The sequence below is a fragment of the Neofelis nebulosa genome, chromosome 6 (assembly GCF_028018385.1).
Source record: "Neofelis nebulosa isolate mNeoNeb1 chromosome 6, mNeoNeb1.pri, whole genome shotgun sequence".
NCBI classification, from domain to species: Eukaryota; Metazoa; Chordata; class Mammalia; order Carnivora; family Felidae; genus Neofelis; species Neofelis nebulosa.
Genome location: NC_080787.1, coordinates 135992612 through 136015007, shown reverse-complemented (window position 1 = coordinate 136015007; position 22396 = coordinate 135992612). Strand labels below are relative to the sequence as shown.

Below are 22396 nucleotides of genomic sequence, written 5' to 3'. Positions count from 1 at the left end.
TGAAAGCACATGTGCTCTACCTTCTCCTGGAATCTTGCAAGGCACTGGCTTCTCACTGTCACTGTATCACATGAGGAGAATACATTTTGCACCTACCTTGTTCTTTGTATAATGATAAGGCACCACTTTTTGGAACACTTTTGGCACTTGTTCCATTGTGTCATTGTTAACAACGTGGAGCATGCAGACTGGAAGCGTCGTATATACTTTGGGAAGCAAAATCATATCTTGAGGAAACAAAAATGTTTCTCTGTAATTACAAAAGCATAAACTTTCTCTTGACATGAATCATACAGAAAGTTTGAAATTAGGTTTGATGCCAAGAAATAAAAAAGTAAGTGTAAAGTTTCAAATAACTAGAAAGTATACATATTGGTTTCTTAATTATTAATATACTTTGTCATATAAATGGAAACCCTTTAAAAATCTCATTTTGTGGGGGCGCCTGGGTGGCTCAGTCGGTTAAGCATCTGACTTCAGCTCAGGTCATGATCTCATGGTCCGTGAGTTTGAGCCCCGCGTTGGGCTCTGTGCTGACAGCTTAGAGCCTGGAGCCTGTTTCAGATTCTGTGTCTCCCTCTCTCTGACCCTCCCCCATTCATGCTCTGTCTCTCCCTGTCTGAAAAATAAATAAAAACGTTAAAAAAAAATTAAAAAAATAAATAAATAAATAAAATCTCATTTTGTAAGTTATTTGTGACTTTTACCTAGTAATATTACTTGAAAATGAAATTATTTCTTTCTATATAGAAAGCACTTGCATTTATTGTATTATTTTTTCATACACATAAAAATTTCTAATAATTAACTTCACATTCTTCATATTTCATTTAAAGAAACATGGATAAAAATTCCTATAATATCTCAGTAATGTATAGCAGGTGGGGAAGAAGTGCTAACTTGTGAAAGTAAGCTAAAAGTTTGTAGTTTCACTACTACCATGAATAAAACTACACATATGAATACTGCATGCCTTTAAAGGTGACATCATATGACAATTTATGATAACCTCACCTGAATACTATAAACCAACTATTTGGTGGCTGGTCTGCATATGTCACAGTATAGTCGGCAAAAGCAATCTTAGTTTCTTCATCTTGATAGCACGGATAAGATTCAACAGACTTGCACTTGCTTTTAAACATTAGTCTAGAAATGTAAAAATAATTTAAGTTGCAACGGCCAAGACAACTTCTAAAATAAACTTTATGTACAAAAAAATAAATAGGCAAGACAACTTAAAAGACCACAGTCTATTGTTGGCTGGATTGAGTCCTTAGTCAAAGGCTGAGGCTGGGGCACCTGGGTGGCACAGTTGGTTAAGCGTCCGACTTCAGCCAGGTCACGATCTCGCGGTCTGTGAGTTCGAGCCCCGCGTCAGGCTCTGGGCTGATGGCTCGGAGCCTGTTTCCGATTTTGTGTGTCTCCCTCTCTCTCTGCCCCTCCCCCGTTCATGCTCTGTCTCTCTCTGTCCCAAAAATAAATTAAAAACGTTGAAAAAAAATTAAAAAAAAAAAAAAAAAAAGGCTGAGGGATCATGGTGCATGGCTCCCAGGTAGGGGACTCCCATTCCAGATCAACCATGAAAGATGTCACTCAAAGATCTCTAAAATTATCTGAAGTTCTTAATCAAAGGAGAACTTAATTCATGATTGAGAAAGTAATTAAAGTTTCTGGGTAGGAAATCAGCACCAAAACTCAAACTATAAGGGTAGGAAAATGAGAAATAGGCAAAGTTGCAGTAAAACTGGGTGGAGGCCACTGAAGGTCTGAAATTGACATAGGGAATCAATACAGAATGTAGTTTAAAGTAAGGCATGGATTTGTAAAAAAAACGAATAAAACAAACCAAAAAACCCACTAAAGACATGAACAAGGAAAGAATGTCAGAGTTTTCCTTCTACATGATTTCTGGCCCATAAAGGAGTGGTGTGTGCAACTGGCTAAAACAATTACGGGTAGAGATTTCTCTGTTTCCTCCTGGAAGGCTGCAGCTTATCTCAGAACAGGATGAGAGTGATGTGAAAGATCCTCTATGTTCTTATCCTCCCACTCTGCCAGGAACTGGATCTAGCTTCAGTAGCACAAGGAATCTAGGGTCTTTGGAATAATGTCGATGGAATTTCCTGGGATGGAAGCCATCATGGTCATAGAAAATGGTTCTGTATTAGAGGTCAAGACAGAGCCAGAGGTGTTCTTGCCTTCCAGAAGGGATGGCTTAACTATACTGTCAGTGAGAAGCAAAGCCATGAGAGTCTTATGGGGCATAGGATCCACATGTTCCATTTGATCATTGGTCTTTGATGATGGGAGAAAATTGACAGATTTATCCTTGTGGCAGTTGTAAGCCTTTGAGGGAGTCATGAGAACTAAGATTGACACATATCCTGGTTTGCCTGGGGCAGTCCTGATGTATGCTCATAATCCTGGCATAATTATTAATAGTGCTCCTTCTGTCCCTTTTGGAAAAGTGTCCCAGTTCAAATGATAAATACCTTGACCACGCTAACTAGGAACTATGATGTGATGGTCTTTCAATGCAGAGCACCACTACCAATCCCATGGGAACTGGCCTAACCCAAATGTGGGTGTTGGCTGAGCCAAAGCAGCCACTAAGCAGGCGACCTCGGGAATTGTAATGGGAGCAGCCACCATTCTAAGGTAAGGGAAGGATTTAGAGGCATTCCAGTTACTATTCCCATCATACATTTCACACTTTTTCATAAGCCTTAGGATATTCTAGTGCATATAGGGCCATCAAAATCCTGATATACTATATAGAATATCTTGAATGACCCAGAGAACTGACCCAGAGAAATATTTCCAAAAGACTTGAAAGATTTTAACTTTGCATCCTAGTACAGAAAGTTATACCCGTAAACTGAGCCTTGCCCAAAGTTCACTTGGGGAAGTTCTGCCCCTTAAGATCTGGGAATGTAAGGCTAGGCTGCAGAACCTCAAAGTTCCCATTCAGTAGTAATAATAAAGCAGTATTTACAATTGCTAATGTTCTGTAATGACTCAATCTGTAGCTTGTGGTAAGTACTTCTCCTGTGTTACCTTAATTTATCTTTACATCCTTATGAAGGAATAGTACTGTGAGGTACATTTTGTTTTCCTTATATTAAAATTGTTATTTCCCTATATTAAATATTGTTAATAAAATTTTAACTTTAGAAAGAATAAGAGACTTACCCCAGGGTACACATCTGATAATTAGTAGAGCTGCAGTTAGTATAGGTCTTATGCTGAAAGATGGGCTTTTGACCAAATAAGAGAATCCAGCTAGGGTGAGGAGGTAGCTTTGGATGCTCCCCTATTTACATTTAAAGATCAGTCAGCCATGTCAGTTTCATCCATCCAATAGATGTGGGTCTAGAACTCAAACTATTGAAAGAGCATGGCCCCTGTATTGGATGGTCACTGAATTTCTAAGAAATGCTCTTGGCTATGGTGGAAAGAGCACCTGGAGAGGAACAGTGGCCCCCCTGATATAGTTCTGCCTATGTTTCAAAGACACCTACACCTCAAATACACCAGCTCCCTAACAGGGGAGCTCATAGTTTTGACACTTCGTTTACATGGAAACTATATATAATTTCTGGCCCAGAGATCTTCCCCAGAATGCAAAGGCAGGTTAGAGAAGAAGGGTTGTGCTCTTTCTTTGTGTCCGCTCAGCTGGAATCTCAGGCAAAAGGGTTGCCCTTTTAGAAAACACATTCTGGACCAAGAGTTAGTCAAGCTGGATAATCAGCTATGGGCAGCATCTGTGAGCCAGGATTACGGTGAGGTGAGTGACTCATTTTCAGGGTGAGGCAAATACTATAAAGATTTGGATTTCCTCTGTGTTTAACATTTTGATATTTGGTCCACTGTGCAATTTTGTTTCACTATCTTTAGGTTATTCAAAATGTTTATATATTTTCATATGTAATTTTCTATTTGTCTCTTACTTACAAACAGAAATCTAATTGTTATTTTATATCGACCTTGTCTCTGACAACTTTTCTTAATTCTCTCATTAATTCCAATAATTTTTCTGCAGATTTTAAAAAACATCCTACATATACAATTATGTCATCTGTAAACAGTGGTGGTTTTATTTTTTTCCCTTCAAATACCAATGACTTTTATTTTGCTTTATTGCCATTTTGCCCTTCTCAGAATTATGCCAGGCTTATCGTGAATGGAAGTAGTTAGGCAGAAGTTTTTGTCTCATTTCTAAACTTAAGAAAAAGCTTTCAAAATTCTACCACTAGTCATGGTTGTAGTAAGTTTTGAAAATACTGGATACCAGTAACATATTAGTGAAAGACTTCTCTAGTCCAAGTTTTCTAAACAAAAAAAAAAAAAGTAATTTTCAGTTTGTGTTAAATCCTATCAAATGTTTTTTCTTGGAATCTATCTGCAGGACCAAATGATTTGTTCCTTTTCCCTGTTAATGCAATGAATTAAAATGAAAACTTTTCTAATGTTAAGTCACCATTATATGTCTGGGAATAGGAGACCCACTTGATTATAAGGTATTATCCTTTTTTATTTAATTCCAATGTTGATTTCCTAATATTTTATTACATATTTTTGCACCTACTCAAAAAGGTGATTGGATGGCAATTTCAAGAGGATGATTGGTTTGCAATTTCATTTTGTTTCTGCCCTTGGTGAATTTTTTGAATCAAGATTATGAATTGGTTAATGTTTCCTCCCTTTCTGTTCTTCAGAAGATTTGTGAGATTAATCTTATTTCTTCTTAAAATCACTGGTTGGTTCATTAGCGTATTGCTAGAAAGGATACTATGTATCCCTTCCCCTGTTAGAGCTTTATCTAAAGTATTACTTATACCATTTTGGCAGTAATGCTATAACATTAGAACTCTTTAACACCTTTTACCCACCTTCTACATTTTTCATTGCTAAGGTCATGAAATTTACTCCTATATGTAGCTATTTGTTGATTGCCCTTTGAAGCTAATGCGCATTATTTTTCTGGCTCTTTGAAGGGTTTTCTTTTGGCCTCTGTCTTTGAGTTTTACTACTGTGAGTCTAGGTGTGCTTTTCTTTGCATCCTTTCTGCATGGAGTTTGCATGCAGTCTCCCAAAAACATGAGTTGATGTGTTTTACCTGTTTGGGAAAGGCCTCAGTCATCATCTTTTTGCATTCTGGGGCTATAATTACAGTATCAGACGTTCTGAGCATACTCCACATGTCCCTTGTGCTCTTTTCTTATTTCCCACTCACTTTCCCCTATGCTTCAGTTTGGATACTTTTCTATTGATCTGTCTCCAAGTTCAAGTTCACCAATGTCTTCTTCTGTTCTGGCAAACCTGCTGTTAAACCCACCAATAATTTTTTTTTTAAGTTTATTTATTTATTTTGAAAGGAGAGGGAGGAAGAGGGGTAGAGAAAGGGAGGAAGAGAGAATCCCATGCAGGCCCTGCACTGTCAGTGCAGAGCCTGATGCAGGGCTCGATCTTATGAAATGTGAGATCATGACCTGAGCAAAAATCAACAGGTGGACTCTTAATCGACTGAGCCACCCTGGTGCCCCAAACCCACTAATATGTTTTTAAAATTAGTTGTTAAAATCTTCATTTATATAATTTCTATTTGACTGTGCTTTACTAATCTAAACGTTTGATCTATTTTCTCCTATTCTTTATTTTCTTTGGCATTTCAATTATAGTTAACTTTTGAGATTTTGTTTGCTAACTCCAACATCACCAGAAGGTCTACTTCTTTTCTACTTCTTTTATGTGTGTGTGTGTGTAAATTTTATATACATATATATATATATATATATATATATATATATACACACATATATATGTATATATATATATAATTTATAATTTCTCTTAGTTCTGTTCAGATTATCTTGTCTCTCAAATATAGTTTGTGGCTATAGTACAGTTTAGCTAAGGCTCAGTCTACTTCTGGTTTACGTGTGTTTTTAGAGTGTTGCCCTCCAGACATTTCAAATGACAATTGTAATTGTTTTCTGGAATCCCCTCCCCCAGCAACTCTGACCTTGATCATCTCAGCACCACAAGACTTGAAGAAACTTTGCTCAAGAGAGCAGAGGCTTTCTGCCTAGAATTTAGTCAAGAATAATTGAGACAAACCAAAAATAGTAAGTAGCATAGAAATGTTTCAGACAAAATATTGTGGAAATTTGGAAGCAGTGGTGTGTTAATAGGGGAACTCACTGAACACAGTCGCATTTGAATAGGAATTTACAGGACACAAAGATTCTGTAATAAGAAAATCCATTTACTGGTTTACCTTAAGAGAGAAATTGCATACTGTTCTATATTCAGCTCCAATATAGCCCAAACTCTTTGAAGCATATCTGCAACGTTGGTATTTTCCTTTGTGTCTAAAAATAATTAAAAATTAAAATAATTAAAAAATAAAAGCTGTAAGATGCCTGAAAGATCATCCTGTTCAAAACCCTCCTTTTACCAACAAAGAAGTTGAAATTCATAAGGTGTTGTCCAAAGCCATAGGATTTATTAGCAGCAAAATCGTGTTTAAAATATAAAGCTATAAACTTCCTCACCGACAGCTCTGCTCACTGTTTTATGCTGTTTCACTTCATCTTTAGGGTAAAAATCATGAAGTGTTCTTTGATCTAACTGAAGATTCTCATCAAAGAGTTTTATATCAGGAGATCTTTTATCACACCAAAAGTTCCTTATGAAAGCTCTTATGTCAGAAAAAAATAATTCAACCATTTTTCTAAAAATAAATAAATAAATAGTGGATAATGGGATCCCACTAAAGCTCCATCCCATAACCCACATTGGTTTAGAAGTAGGTGATTTGGCAAGAAAAATGGAAATCCATAGTAAATGGCTCAAATTTAACATGCCAGAACCTGACTTTTTCCCTAAATTATCCTAATTTCTTCATAGCACTTAAAAGTATCTGAAATTGATGTCTTAATATAGTTACTTTCCTATTGTATGCCTACCCCAACTAGAACACAATATTCATCAAAGCAGAAACTCTGTCAGTTTAACTGACTTGAATAAGGTCAGAATTTAGAACAGTGCTGTGTGCCCAAGTCATTCAATAAACATCCACTGAGTGAAAGCAATGCAAATATGATTAAAACATTAAATTGCTCAAGTTTCTGTCTCTAAAAAGAGAAAGAAAATCATTGTTTGAATGTAATTTTCACAGCATATGTGGACAACAAAATGTATATTTTACTATATGTTTAATTTGATACTTTTATCTTTACTTTCTCTAATAGAATAATATCAAAACCAAGCAACAGTATATTTTTTCATCACACAACTACACAATGTAGTTTTTTTTTTAATGTTTCTTTATTTATTTATGCCTGTTTGCACACATGAGCAGGGAAGGGGCAGAGAGAGAGAGAGGGAGACAGAGAATCTGAAACAGCCTCAGCACTGTCTCCACACTGTCAGCACAGAGCCCCATATGGGGCTCAAACCCACAAACTGTGAGATCATGACCTGAGCCAAAGTTGGACGCTTAACCGACTGAGTCACCCAGGTGCCCCTACAATGTGGTTTATTTGTTTATTTGTGTATCTGCAGTTTTCACTGCTGATGTGAACATTTTGATCATTCTCATTAAATACTTCAAATAGAGACACTTTATAACAAAATGTTTCAATATATTCAAAGAATTAATTCTATTGGGCGTAAGACTTTTCTCATGGGAGTGTCAACAAAAATTGCAGAAAAAATTGGTTAAATATGATTTTTACCTCTGCAATGCTGTATTTTAAGCTGATAAAAAGTTAAAATAAAATAAATGTTGTCACAAAAATAGTTTATTATATATACGTAAATAATTTGATTCAATAGAATACAGTTCAAATGCATTCTGTGCTTTCTAAGTGTATGTCACATGGATACAGGAAAGCTTATTTCATCCAATTCATTCATTTACTCATTCATTCATTTATTTCTTTGAAAAATGGTCTGCAAATGTAAACACATCCATGACTTAGTTGAAGCTGACTGCTGTAGTAGCATTCTACTAGGCATTGGAGATGTACAGAGAAAGAGTTGTTTTAAAGAGCTCATAACGAACTGGGAAAGCATAGCTGATCATTCATGCACTCATCCATTCTTTGAGCACGTATTTGTGGTGTGCTTACTCTGCCAGCCGTGGTGCCAAATTCTGGAAACAAGAGAGTGAATGAGCTGACATGCATTCTGATCTCAAGGTATTTCAGTATTTACAAAATTAAAAAGAATTAGCCAAGTCATAAAGAAGGAGAACTCCAAAATGCTTTTCATAAACACACAAATATCCATTCTTGCATACACAAGTTCATTTTATGAATGATAGAAAAACTATACCTGGTGTTCTAGCTTTCATAAGTAATCTGACATAAGTCCCTCTCCACATGGCTTGAATTTTAATCGCTGCTGCTATGTCCTCAGGAGAATATTCTTTATCACTTATGGGTACAGAATATTTCACGTCTACCCATTCCACTGGTCAAGAGAAAAACAAACTCTGGACTGAGGGTTAGATTTAATCCCATCCCAAATTTTCCGTGCCTTTAACTGCTAAAGTCCCCTGGCATAGAAAGTGCCACAATGAGAAGTTTGTCTTCATATTTAATACTGTGCTCTGCACATTGTCCTTTCTTAGAATGTAAACTTTCTGGAGAAGAAGAACACTAAATACTGACAGCTGAGTGAGCCACTCACCGTTCATTCTTCTGTGGAAGCAGTGAGAGGTTTCTTTCAAAATTTAAAGGAAGTGTTAAAATTGCATGGGGGGAGCCAGGAAAGGAGGGTTGAGGCTGTGAGCTTGGGGACACATGGCAGCTCCTTGGGGCCCATGGGCTTCCCAGAGCACGGCTTAAATTCTCTGCCTGTCAGTATAGACAGTCTGCCCACATCACAAAAACTTGGTGCTTTTCTCAAATCATTCATCTTATATAAGGCTAGAAATTCTTTTGTCAAACAAATATCTAAAATTATTCAGTACCTAAAGAGGCCTCTTCCATGGAGGAATCAAGTAACTCTAAATCCAGAACCAAAGCACGAAAGGCAAACTTAAAATTGGGAGGAGGTTTTGTTAGTTGAGTTTTTTTCATTAAGCGCCATAAAGAAATATGAAAAACCTGAAAAAGATAAAATACATTAGTACATTTTTTTTAAGCCAAGAAAATGCTATGACCTAGCCAGAGAGGCTCTAAAGAACTTTAGATACTCTAAAAATAAAAAATACATATTTTTTCAAAAGCACAATATAACAGAAGACTTCCAAATGTCATTCACTCAGTAAGAGCTCAAAATTATGTATCATCTATTTCATTTTCTTAAAATTTTTTTAAAGTAATCTCTATACCCAATGTGGAGCTTGAACCCTTACCCTGAGATCAAGAGTCACATGCTCCACTGACTGAGCCAGCCAGGTGTCCCTCATCTGACTGTTTCTAATTTCATAAAACTTAATCACTACAACAATGTTTATAATGTATGCTCAATCAAAATATAACAGGTTGAAGAGATAGAGTGTAAGATGAAAAATATGGCCCTTGTTTTTCAGCAAGTTAAATACAATATTTCATTGGTTCTATAACACCATTTGCTATAAGGCACACTATGGTTTCATGTGCTCCCAAAGAAGAAAACATGCTGTTTAGAATTTTTATCACTTTCTTATGTCCATCTAAGAGTATTTACTTCTTATTGAAAAAGCTTTTTTAGATTTACTTACACAGAGCTTTTTCATCATATATCACACTTAAACATACATGAAAAAACGAAATAATCTACATAAGTTGGTTAAGTATTCTGAAGACATTCATATTCAAACTCTTGTAAATCACTTTTTGAAAGTACTTAACATTCGTGTTTTCCTACATGATTTTGTATTGTTCGTTGCTTTTATCTTGATATACTGAGGGATTCCATTTATCCAGTCATGCCACTAAGAATAATAAGCAAGCCCCAGCAGATTGTTGCTGGCTTACTTTTAGCTATTTATTTGTCCGTAGGGAGTAATGTGCTTGGTGGATTATATAACACACCTGGGGCACTGTTTAAGGTAGCTTTTATTGAGGTACTCCCCTCCCTCTCTCTCTTTCCCTGTGCCCTGGGGGGTGCTCAGTCTGGTGTGGAGAAAATCTTTCTCCTTTCATGTTTCTTTGAGAGGCTCAATAATATCATTTAATTCTCTTCCCCCAAGGATCAGGCTTTTGTCAAACAATACACACATTTCTTCCGAAGTGGTGACAATATGAACCCTTATGAACAAGTCCATGTGTATGCGGAGAATTCTGAAAGCCACCTGGCCAGCAGTGATTGTAAGGAACCACCAATTATAGGACACACTGTGATTTCCTCCCGATGTTCAAGTGTGAAAAGAAACATACATCTTTGAATTGGTGAAACACAGTGCCCTTCAAAGGCATATGACTATTGTACTTCCTTCTTCGTCTATATTTTCTGACCACGCCTCACCCCTCCCCATATATTGAGAGACAGGGACCTAATGTTACAATCTGTGTTTGCAGCTGCCCCATCAGCTGACAATGGTGGGCAAGCCTGCAGGCAGTCGTCTAACCCAAGCTAAGCAAATCAGTGTTACTCTGGCTAATTTGAAATCAGGATGAAGACATTCTAAACTGGTCTCATATGGAAAAGTGATATAAATCAGGAGCCAGTTTTTCCAGGATATGCACTTAGGGATAGAGACACCATGTGGATAAGAGAAAACAAAATGAAGAAGGTAAGTTGTAAGGGCTATCTATCCCCTCTTTGAAGTTCCTCACTGAGTCATTCCTATCAAGAAGATTTCCCTGTATCTTTTTCATAAATTAACACATCCCACTACTTGTTATGACTTAAATGAGTTAGATGTGTTTTCTGTGATACGCTAATAAAATGTCCTAAATATTTCAACATGTAATGTAAAAATAAGAAAAATACACAGTTATGCTAATACTCCTCCTCTCTGTTACGTTTGAGCGAGCCGAGTCTCTGATCATGTTGGGAGTTCTACAGGATATTACTCTGTGCTACCTGTGGGCAGAAAGGGGCCATTATTGTGACTTCCTGATTAAGACACAGGCATGCTAGAGAGTGGAGAATAAACACTGCACAAATTCATGGATCCACTACATCAGTGGAGATTTAGGGATCCAGAGGATGAGACTTCCTGAGACATCCCCAGTAAGGTAAAGGATAAGAACCTGCAACAAAGAAAGAGGCCAGTACTTGATGGTCCTCTCTGGAGTTGGTGCTAGCACATTCTGCTTTGGGGAATATTATTCCATTGCATGTACTGAGGGCTTAGAAGGCCATAAACTTTGATAGGGATCTAAAGAAAGAGAAGGAACTGTAGGAGATGTGAGCATCCCACGGAAATACAGATGACCTGGCCCATTTCTGTCTTAAACATGCTAGTGAAAGACCTATCAAGTAATACACTGATATTATTTTCTAGTGAGAGAGTCCTTATCTATGGGTCACTTACAGAATGCTGTACCTGATCTATCTGGAATTGTTTATGGTAGACAAATTTGGAATCTATTGATTTATGGGACATGGCTCTTTGAAAACAATGTCACATTAACTATGTAATATCATGATCTCATGGTTCATGAGTTCAAGCCCCGTGTCGGGCTCTGTGCTGACAGCTCAGAGCCTGGAGCCTGCTTCGGAATCTGTGTCTCCCTCTCTCTCTGCCCCTCCTCCACTCGTGCTCTGTCTCTCAAAAATAAATAAACATTAAAAAGAAAAAAAAAAGAAACGTTTTTTTAAAAATATAAAAATGTTTCATTATCAAGATGTGTAAACGATGCATGCACAAAGTTTCCTTACATATCAGATCTGACCTAGCAACAACAGGCTCATGAATGAGTAATATTGATGGCAGGGATAGGAACTATGAATGGTTCCAATAGTTTGAGCTCTTTTCACCCATGCTTAGCTGTCTAACCTGCTGGTAGCAGAAACTTTAATGTGATATCATCCTCTGGGGATTCCAGTCAGCCACTTGGTGGCAAGTTTATTCCAGCGGGCTTCTGTCAAGGGTAGTGACTGTCCTTACTAGAATTGACACCTACTTCAATGATGAGTTTGCTTTGTCTTTCCTTGGTGCCTCTGTCAGCACCATTAACCAAGGGAAATTACAGAAAATCTGATTTACAAGCATTGGATCCAGCCTAACATCCCCTTGAACCAAGGGTCGCATTTTACAGAGAAGAGTTAACCACTGAGAAATGTCTGGGACTCAATGCCCTAATATATACCATAGGAAGAGTGTATAAGATTCCTGGTAAAGTGGAATGGCATATAAAAGCCTCGGCTAAGAAGCCAGCCTGTAGATGATACCTTGCAGAACTGACACAGTATCCTCCAGGGCACGGTATAGATGAGCAGGACCAAAGACTAACATAGTGCTATATCTGTAAAAGCTAACATATGCAGGCCTGGGATTCAAAATTAGAAGTAGGGTTGGCCTCTCTCACCATTATTTCCAGTGGCCCATTTGCAATTATTAATGTTCTCTGTCCCAACAGGTAGTTTGCTAAATTGGAGAACCTAATTCCGAGGGATGGATGGCAAGGAATGTTTCCATCAGGGAACATGGTATGATTTGCAATAAACCTAAATTATGATACACGCTTTCTTGCTTTGTGCTCCTCATCCTGATATACAAATAGGGATAAAGGAACTAATATAACGGGGTGGAGGAAGAATTTACCCTGATTGTCATGAAGTACTAGGGTTTCTGCTGCATAATGAGAACAGGAAGAATTATGTCTGAATTTGTCTTGATATTTTTTTTAAATTTTTTAATGTGTACTCATTTTTGAGAGATGGAGTACGAGCTGGGGCAGGGCAGAGAGAGAGGGAGACACAGAATCCCAAGCAGGCTCCAGGCTCTGAGCTGTCAGCACAGAGCCTGATGCAGGGCTAGAACTCATGAACCGTGAGATCACGACCTGAGACGAAGTTGGCCGCTTTAACTGACTGAGCCACCCAGGCATCCCTGTCGTGATACATCTTGGTGCTTCCACAGTGAATGATTAGTCACAGCCTGAAAAGAGTAAGGCAATCAAGGTCCTGTACCCACCAGGACTGAAGGTCTAGGTCACCTACCAGGCAACTAGAACAGCTGATGCTTTGGCTGGAAGAATGGGAAATCTAGAATGAGTAGTAGAGGAGAGAGATGTTGCATACCAACTACAGCCTTAGGGCTGATTGTAGCAGTGGAGACCATAGGTTTCTTGTCATATGATGATTTAATCATTTGCTTATTTTCAGAGCTTGTGGATACCACTTTAAGCCATTTAGAGCCATCACCTTCAAGAGTGGATGACAGAGTTCACTGAAGGGAGGCAATCATACTGGTTCAAGAGTAAATCACAGCAGGTATGTCTTGTAGGTTACCCATGCCCCAGGTGAGCAGTTCTCCATTGGGAGTGTTGTGTCCCAAGTAGAGTTGCCCAGATAGAATACAAGGTATCGTAAGGGCAAATACAAATAACAAAAGCAGGCTTAATTCTCTCTATGGAAAATAAAGGAAGACACTCTTTCCCTCCCTTTTTCTTAGACACCACTTTAGAAAACTTGCAAGTTCTCTCTCTTCCTCTTTGAAATACATGTAAATCTTTTTAAAGGCTAAATTTGGAGGATCACCTAATATAAGATATATCTTTTTCAAACAGAAAGTATCCTTCTAGGAACATCATAACTTGAACATACTTACCCTGAAGTGTTGTGCTGTTAGTTCTTTATTGTGGAGGGGAATAGGGTAGTGAGCTGTTTGTAAATCCTTCAGAGCCACAGGAAGTTTAGCCTTATCTTTGAAACTAGCAATCACATTTCCAACAGCTTTCAAAATTGTTAGAGATTGCTCTGTGAATCGGTAGCTCTCCTGTGAAGGGAAAGCAAAGCAGCCAGCCTCACTTTTTTGTTTTGTTTTGTTTTTGTTTTTTTACTTAAGTGTAATTAAGCTTACAAAAATTTAGTTTCTGTTAATATATTAAACCTCTTCTCTATGGTTGATTCAACAGTTATTTGTGAAGGGCTTACTTGCTCAAGGCATTTTGCTAGGGGCTGTGATCTCAAAGATATAAAATAAGGGATATGATTCCTGCTGTAGTGGGAACACATAGGAATAACACCTACCTCACATTGGGAGCCAGGGGACATTTCTCCATGGTATTAATACCCATATTTAGTTCTGAAGGTGTCTAGGAATTAGTTCGACAAAATTGTGTGGGATTGGAGAACCAATGGGCAGAGAAGAGTTCAGGGAGATAGTGATGAAGATTAAAAAGATAAGGGGGTAAGCTGGGAGAGATTAGCAAAAGGGTACACACCTTCAACTATAATATGAACAAGGTCTGAAGATCTATCTAAATGTAAACCATAGTGACTATAGTTGATAGCACCATATTGCAGAATTGATATTTGTTGATAGAACTTGAATGTTGTCACAAAAAAAAAAAAAAAAGATAAGTACGTGAGGTGAGGTGATGGTTGTGTTAATTAACTAGATGATGGGGATCCTTTCACAATATTTATGTATACAAAATCACCAGCATGTAGAGTTTATATAACTTACAATTTTGCTTGACTCTTTTGCCTCAATAAGGCTGGTGAAAAAAAAAAAAAAAAGGAATTGGATGTCAAATTGCAAAACTGTAGGTCAAAACCAAAGAGTGAGGGATGGGGGGGAGAGAGAGAGAGAAAGAGAAACCTAAGGCATTTGCAGATTATCTTGATTGGTATGTGGTGGGTAGTTGGTGGGTAGGGGAGGAGCTGCCCAGAGTAGAGGGTGCTTTGAGACAGCACGGAGCGGGTGAAGTGGGAACAAAAACTTGTGAGGTCTACTTTTGCCCCCTTTCCTAGGGAGTACCATGCTGCCATAATGCCCCTTGGTTCCCTGCAGAAGTTTTGAGGAATGGGCCTGCAGCTATACCTGGACAGTACCAATTCACTGTGTGGGGCGAACTGATGAAGACAGACACAACCAACTCGGCCTTCAACTCATTTACTATCCTATTACCTTCTCCCCAACCTCCCAAAGCCTACAGAAAGCCTCTTCTCAATGGTATTTCCCCCTCAGGTGAAGCCAGGACCAGAAAAGTTATCTGGTCAAGAGGCAGCACTGGGAGTGATCACATACGGCTCTGAGCAGCTTGAATCTTTCTGCTCTTGGACTGGTCTATCGCTTCTTGCTTCCTCATTCGAACTGAAGAATAATAGGGCCTGACTTTAAGCCCCAGTAGGTTTTACAAGATGGAGGAATTTATAACCCCAGGGAAAGATGAGTTCACAGATCAAAATAACTAGACACCTACGAAGTCCAGTCATCTAAAGAAAAAAAAAAAAAAAAAAAAAAAAAAACCAGACTGGATAATCCATACTACCTAAAGCAGAATTGTTTTTTAAGAAAAGAAAACAAAGATGAAAAAAATAATTTAAAAAAGCAGGATAAACGTAATTAAGGGAATAAAAGACATGTACTTATAAGGTGGGCTTGCTGATCTTTCTTCTACTGCACAGGAGGGAGAGGACTGGAGAGAGACAGCACAGCAGAGAGGAGGCCCTCAGGGGAATCCTGCACAATCTCTGCCTAGAGAGGCAAGAATCCGTGACTGAGCCTGTCTGGGCCACAGCAACATTAGCACAAAAGAGCTGCTTCTGAATCATCTTAATGCTACCTTCGCCAAGAGAGTTATCGACTGGCTGAGAGGATCTCGCCTCCCTAATAAGAGGCTGTGCTACATGGAGATGGGATGGGGGGATGGTGTAAAACTGAATTATGCAGTGAGAATGCCCCATGCACATTGGTCCCCCCAAAGCAGAGGCCCACATATCTAAATGGGATGCCTTTTAGAGGACATCTAAAACTGAGACAGGACCTCAGGGGAGTGGCCGGTTGCATTTACCTCGTTTCTTCTTTCAGACACCGCCAGAACAGTGGTGTAAGAGAAACTAAGAAGAGGCCAAGAAAAGAGGAGATGAACAAGAGTGACAGCACTTTCCATGGATCCTCTTTCCCTGAATCCCAGAGACAAATGCTCCAAATCTCTTAGGCTGAGGAAGGGGTAAAAGGAGTCAATGATACCAGAATTTCAAGCTGTAATGGAAAGGACTGTACTGATCCTCTATACATTCCAAAGGACCAGTATGCTATGGGATCTACCTGTGATGTTAGTAGAGGTGAAAGGGGATTCCACAGAGCAGAAGTGAATGCAGTTGTTGGAGAAAAGCTAAAATTATTTTGCATTCCTGCAGAGTGTAGGCTATTTATTGTACGTGTCATTTTGGAGAATTTCTTGCAGAATATACTTAACAGTTTTAAAAGGTAAAACATGGGTAAGTTGAATTACAAATAATAGGCCTATGATTTAGTTCAAAATCTTTGAAAATAAGGCACCAAGAAAATCACAACTGCTTAAAGTTTACCGGCTCAAAGTTGGGTAGCACGGCATCTTCGTCCCCAATGACAAAAGTCACCATGCTGCAGATGTGTATGGAATGCCCCACGGAGGAGTATGCGGTGAAGAGAAGCATATGTCTCCTAAAGAGAATAGACAATATATGAGGACCCAGGGGTTCCCGTTGTAGTCCTTGACTCTGCTGGTTGTTTGATGACAGCTTGTGCTCAAATGAAGTCAGACATTACTGAGAGTAGAATTCTTTAACTCTGGTGGGATAAAGACTTTTGGATATTCACTCTGAAAGAATCATCACAGATCATGGAATCTATGTTTCATTAGTCACATAAAACATAGTTACGCTAAATGAGGAACTTGCACATGCTGGAGGAATCTCCCATACGCTGCAGTCCCAGTGCAAATGACTCCTGATTTTTCACCAACAAGAATAATTCACAGTGGTATAGGGTTTTGTAGATTTCATAGTCACTTTCCCACAGATGCATAATTTTATGTGTGTTGTTTGTGTCTTTCCTACCAGGGTTGCGGTGTCACCGAGAGCAGGGACACTCATTCCCCCCATTGTTGAGCACTTAGAGTGTGTTCAAAACATACATGTTGATAGTTTAGGCCTGCAGGGAAACACCCAGATATATATAAGGAGGTTCTTTATTAATTTCCTGTTCTTGGTTGTCTTAATGGATTAGCACTCAGAGTAATGACTTCTGGAAGAACCTCTCTATGCCAGGGTTTTCAGGGTAGGATGTGAGAAATATTGAAGTTTTAAAATTTATTATTTCCTGAGAAGATTGGATGCTTGCCATACATTATTTTAGCATTTGATTTTGCTGTTTAGGCTTTGCTCTTTTTCATAAGGGCCATCACTTTTCATTGATCGCATAGAATTAACATGATTGATCTTAGGAAATACAGTACAAATATTCATTTCGTCTGAAATATGAGGTAATATTTTGAATTTTATTCATCAAAATCAAGAAAATTTTTCGATTATGCATATTTTATTTAAAATGGAAAATATAATCTGCCGAGCCAAGTTTATTTTAATTAAAAATAAAGCTATAGGTAATATTAAACACAAGATAAAACTATAGACTGATAGGGAAAAAAGTCTGTTTTTAAATAAAATCATGATTCTTGCCAAGGCATGTAAGATTCTGAAGAAAACAAAAAGGATTGTTTGATACATTGATTTTAAGAAATGCTGATTTAAACCCTATTCTTTACTAAAGAAATTGTTAATCTTTGACAATTATGGGTCTTCCAAATGGAGATTCGGTGAACAGCATTTCTTTAATATATTTGCTCGTGGAGTTATTTTTCGCAAGAATCATAATGATAGATCTGTTTCATACGAAATCACTCTCAGAAACCATATCCTATATCCCATATTGTTTAATTATCAGGTAGCCAGTAGCTTACAAGTCTTCAAAAAGTTCTTCATGTGGGAAAAATGAAGTTACTCCATACCCAACAGGCAGCCGGACCACCGCAGCCTTGGTGGCATACGTATGAATCTTCAAAACAAGATCTCGTGGCCCCAGAGATTTCCAGGAAAGGGATTCCGCTGTAAGCAGTCCAGGCCCTACGTGGGGGCTGTCTTTTGTTAAAGCTAAGGAAGGGAAAAATACGAAAATTTGACTGTGAGAGTATAGCTGGCCTTCACTTCACGACCCTAGTAATGACACTAACAATATCAGGAATTAGAGGTGTTCTGAAAATATTCATAAAACCCAGAGAAATTACTCTGGGGAGATAATTACTGGAAATGATATGAAGTGGGATTCAGGTTTTCCTCTCTGTCCCATTTTCCTCCTCAGAATCATCCCCATCACTTTGATTACCTTATGATCTGTGGCAGAAATCACAATATCCCTCTGGGTGCAATTTTAAAGGTGGAGGAAACGTATCTGGGAAATTAAGAGGTTCTCCTAAGATAGGGCTCAAGCGAAGTCTAAATATCCTATTGCTTATGTTTTTACTTTGGATTCTTAGCTTTAATTGTGTGTAGAAATAGCAAATCAGTAACAAAAATTTAATTTTAGCATTTAGCGTTCCTCTGAAAATGAATAAAGAATATCAGGCATTCTTCATGGGTAGCTAAGGCCAAAACACTTCTTAAATTAAAAAATTTAATTTCATTTAATTTAATTAACTGAAACAAACTTGACACACAACATTGTATTAGTTTTAGATGTACAGCATAATGATTTGATACATGTATATATTGTGAAATGGTTATGAAAATTTAGTTAACATCCATTACCCCACACAATTACAGTTTTTTTTCTTGTAATGAGAACCTTTAAGATTCTCTCTTAGCAACTTTCAAATATATAATATAGTATCATTAACTATAGTCACCCTACTGTATATTACATCTCCAGAACTTATATTACCCTATATTTTTACCCTATTTCCCGATAATACTCAAACTGAGGATATAAGAGAACAACATGACTTGAAACACCTCTACACACATAGAATTTCAATGTTTTAGGACATGGTATGGCTTAGGAGCTCTTACTTAATAGATACACTAAGCTTATACCAATGAAGTTTGGAAATATTCAACAAGTATTTATTGCTCACTGATACACACTAGACCCTGTTCTAACCGCTGGGTATACCTGGGTAGAAAATCATAGGCCTGCCATCAAAGTTGGCAGAACATTTAATATCCAGCATTCAGCAAATTTTTATTGAACCTCCACAGTGCCAGGTATTATAAATTTGAATTAGAGATGCTTTGATTTTGCTGTTTAGGCTTTTATTTTTCTATAAAAGCCATAGCTTTTCATGGATTACATAGAATTAGTAGGATTGATCTTGGTAATCCAGTAAAAACATTTATTCATTTGAGATAGGAGGTAGTATTTTGAATTTTATTCATCAAAATCAGAAAAACTTTCAATTATGCATATTTTCCTTAAAATGGAAAGTGTGATCAGCTTAGCCAAATTTATCTTGAAAATAAAACTACAGGTATGATTAAAAACAAACCATAGTTGGGGCACCTGGGTGGCTCAGTTGGTTAAGCGTCCAACTCTTGATTTATGCTCAGGTCATGGTCTCACAGTTCGTGAGATTGAGCCCCATGTGGGGCCTGCTTGGGATTTTCTCCTCCCCCCTCTCTCTGCCCCTCCTCTCCTCTCTCTTTCTCTCAAAAGTAAATAAATAAATATTTTTAAAAACCTCATAGGTAATGAGATTGATGGGGGTGGGGGATGCTGTTTCTTAATCTGTTTTGAAATAAACAGATTTAACTTTAACAAACAGGACAAAGAATTGAAGAATGATGTTTTGTGCATATATGCACATGTGCAAAGAGCTGGCTTCAGACAGAAGCAAGAACAGTCCATCCATGAGCAGGAGGGAAGGTGACTAGAACTGGGGAGAATTCATTATGGGAAAGATGAAGTGGGTCATTCCTGATTTTTTCTCTCTCTCCAGTGAAAATAGCAGCAAGGTCATCAGCTGAAAATACACAAGGATGAGAGCAGCTGTTAGAAGATCTGAAGGTTTGAGATAGTCGTCCAGGAGGATGAGAGTGAGGAATGTATGAACCAGGGAAGCGTTGGCAGTGTTTAGGGGGTCATTTTGAAATCCGTGGCCCTCAGTTGAAAGTGGGGCTAGCTGATAGGGTTATTTTTTCTCCAGTCACATCCAATCGGTGCACATTCATCAGTGCTCTGATGCACCACACATAAGATACAGAGCTCATTGGCTGAATTCAACCAGTATTGGGATTTTGCCAAGACAGTAAGCTGAGGGGGTAAAGATGAGCAATCACGCTGAGGTTATGTCCAAGGCTACAATTACAACAACAGGCCATGGAAACTGGGGGATGAGAGAAATAAGGACACGAGGAGACAGATGAATAGGGAAAAGTGGGAGGGTCAACGGATGGCAGTCCCAGTGGAGTCAAAGGATTGTAGAAGCAAGGGTTCTAGAGAAAGTGGACTGGAGAGTCAGGTGTGTAGTCAGAGCTTGAAATGGGGATGCTTGAGATGATATAGTTACTGGCAGGTAAGTTCTAAAGTGTAATCATGAAAACAAAGGCCAGGGTGGGACGGAGGAAAAGATCTTCAGAATTGTCAAATCAAAGGAAGAGTGCATGTTTTTCAACAGATCTTGAAAGACTCAAGAATGGTGACATGCAAAGGTGGAAAGAAAAACAGAGTGGCTAGTCATGCTGAAGAGGTGAACATGCGACCACAACAAGGAGAGGAGCAGGTGGTAAGAGTGAGCATAACCCATGACGTCTGAGGAGGAAGACCATCCTAGGAGGCGGTGTGAGGGTGACTCTCTTGCAGACTCTGGAGAGGAAATAGTTTCCTTCATCCAAAGCCCCAAAATCTTGTATTTCCCCTGGACTGAATGAAAGTGAGCTGGGATTTAAGACTATAATTTTCTCAAAGCCCTCTTACCTCCAGATTCTCCCCATCGTACCAGTGCAGAAAAGCAAACCAGCAGTTCAATGGGTTTCAGACTATCCACAAACAGATAGTAGGACACGCGTTCATCTGAGAACTGCGAGAAATCAGACAAATCATTGAATTTAATATTAGTCAACTAATGCCATATTTCACACTTCTAATAATTTTACCTAACATTTATAGAGAACCTACTGTGCTCTAGACACCACAGTAAGTACTTTACAGCTTTAATGATAGGAAGAAAATCACACTGAGTAAATGCTGGCAATAGTCTATAGAAGCTGGGTCTACAGGACCTGTGTGAGTTTGGCTCCCTATCAGAGAGAGTCAAAGCTCTTCTCCACGAGTGAAGAAAAGGGATATGCTTGTTTCAGAAATAACAAATGGAGGAGACTGGGCTTGAGGCTGGGCAATACTCAGAAAACACAGATCTCTGATAAATAGGACACAAAGCAACTGTGGCAAAGAATGGAAATGTCTAATGGGGATGTATCAAGGTATTTTATAGGATGGCATGTGATATAAACCCTTTCTTCCTTTTGTTTACAAGATCTCTAGAAATATAGCCAACACACACTAATGAACCAGACTGGATTTTCGCTTTGACGATGCAAGAGAGTACTGAGTAAAACCAGAACTTCCCTTAAAGGACAGCCACGGAAGGGTTACGTGCACATGATCTCAATCCATCCTATAGGGGCACTATTAATATCCATAATCATGGATGAAGAAACTGAAACACAAAGAGAGTAAGTAACTTTCCAAACGTCACAGAGCTTGCAAGTTCAGAGCTGAAGTTCAAAAGTAGGTCTATCTATGTATCAACTCCAAGGTTGGTCTTTGAGACTGTAGCACTTCTGTTGCCTCTCAAATTCTTGGTGCTTCCACATAATTTTGATTGATGGCATATGGTAAGTGTGTTAAATTAACTTAATGTTATTATACATTAAAAGCTTTCATAGTATTTTACAATATAAAAACAATCAAAATATGAAAGAAAAATCTCTAGTGATACTGTAAAAACTGCAGGCTTGTTACTTAATCGAATGACAAGCATTTCTGGAAACACTTGATACAGTGTAACTAGGTTTTAAAAGATCGTTTCCCTCAGTATCTTTCAATAGTAAGCATTTGACATCTATTTTGTTTGTTTCCTTTTAGCTGCGACATGTTGGCGATACAGACAGTTGTTTCAAATATTCACTATCCAAAATCATGAAAGAAGCTTGGATTTGCCAGCCCAGTGTGCGTGCCAGAGGAAGAGTTCCTGCAAAGAGCTCATTTGCTGTCATTTTTGAGGGCCTGCGAATTTGGGGACAGGATGGGCATGGAGGCCACCCAGAGGAACTCTGCACTGGTGTCAGCACCGGGCACCTTGGGAGCACCTATCCCACCTACACACTGAACACTGATGGGACATCCATGGAATGTGCTGGGAGAGGCCTCAGGCTCAGCCACTAAAATCACCTATGGCCACTAAAATCAGGAATGTCCAGCCTGAGCCCACAACCAATCCATTCTCCCATGCCATCC

General features: G+C 38.4%; 1 protein-coding gene across 7 annotated transcripts in view; it reads right to left on the bottom strand.

Annotated features, from left to right (window-relative positions):
* ADGB (androglobin) overlaps positions 1 to 22396 on the bottom strand; it is a 164331-nt gene that overhangs the window by 46282 nt on the left and 95653 nt on the right. For 6 of the 7 annotated variants that reach the window (XM_058735558.1, XM_058735560.1, XM_058735564.1 and 3 more), the window contains 9 exons: positions 20855 to 20957; positions 17895 to 18036; positions 16435 to 16549; positions 13724 to 13891; positions 8987 to 9122; positions 8347 to 8484; positions 6284 to 6377; positions 1015 to 1149; positions 97 to 250 (listed from right to left, as the gene is read on the bottom strand). In XM_058735558.1, coding sequence (XP_058591541.1) covers positions 97 to 250; positions 1015 to 1149; positions 6284 to 6377; positions 8347 to 8484; positions 8987 to 9122; positions 13724 to 13891; positions 16435 to 16549; positions 17895 to 18036; positions 20855 to 20957 — 1185 coding nt within the window. The remainder of the gene's footprint in view (positions 1 to 96; positions 251 to 1014; positions 1150 to 6283; positions 6378 to 8346; positions 8485 to 8986; positions 9123 to 13723; positions 13892 to 16434; positions 16550 to 17894; positions 18037 to 20854; positions 20958 to 22396) is intronic. The other variant, XM_058735561.1, reaches the window with a different exon arrangement.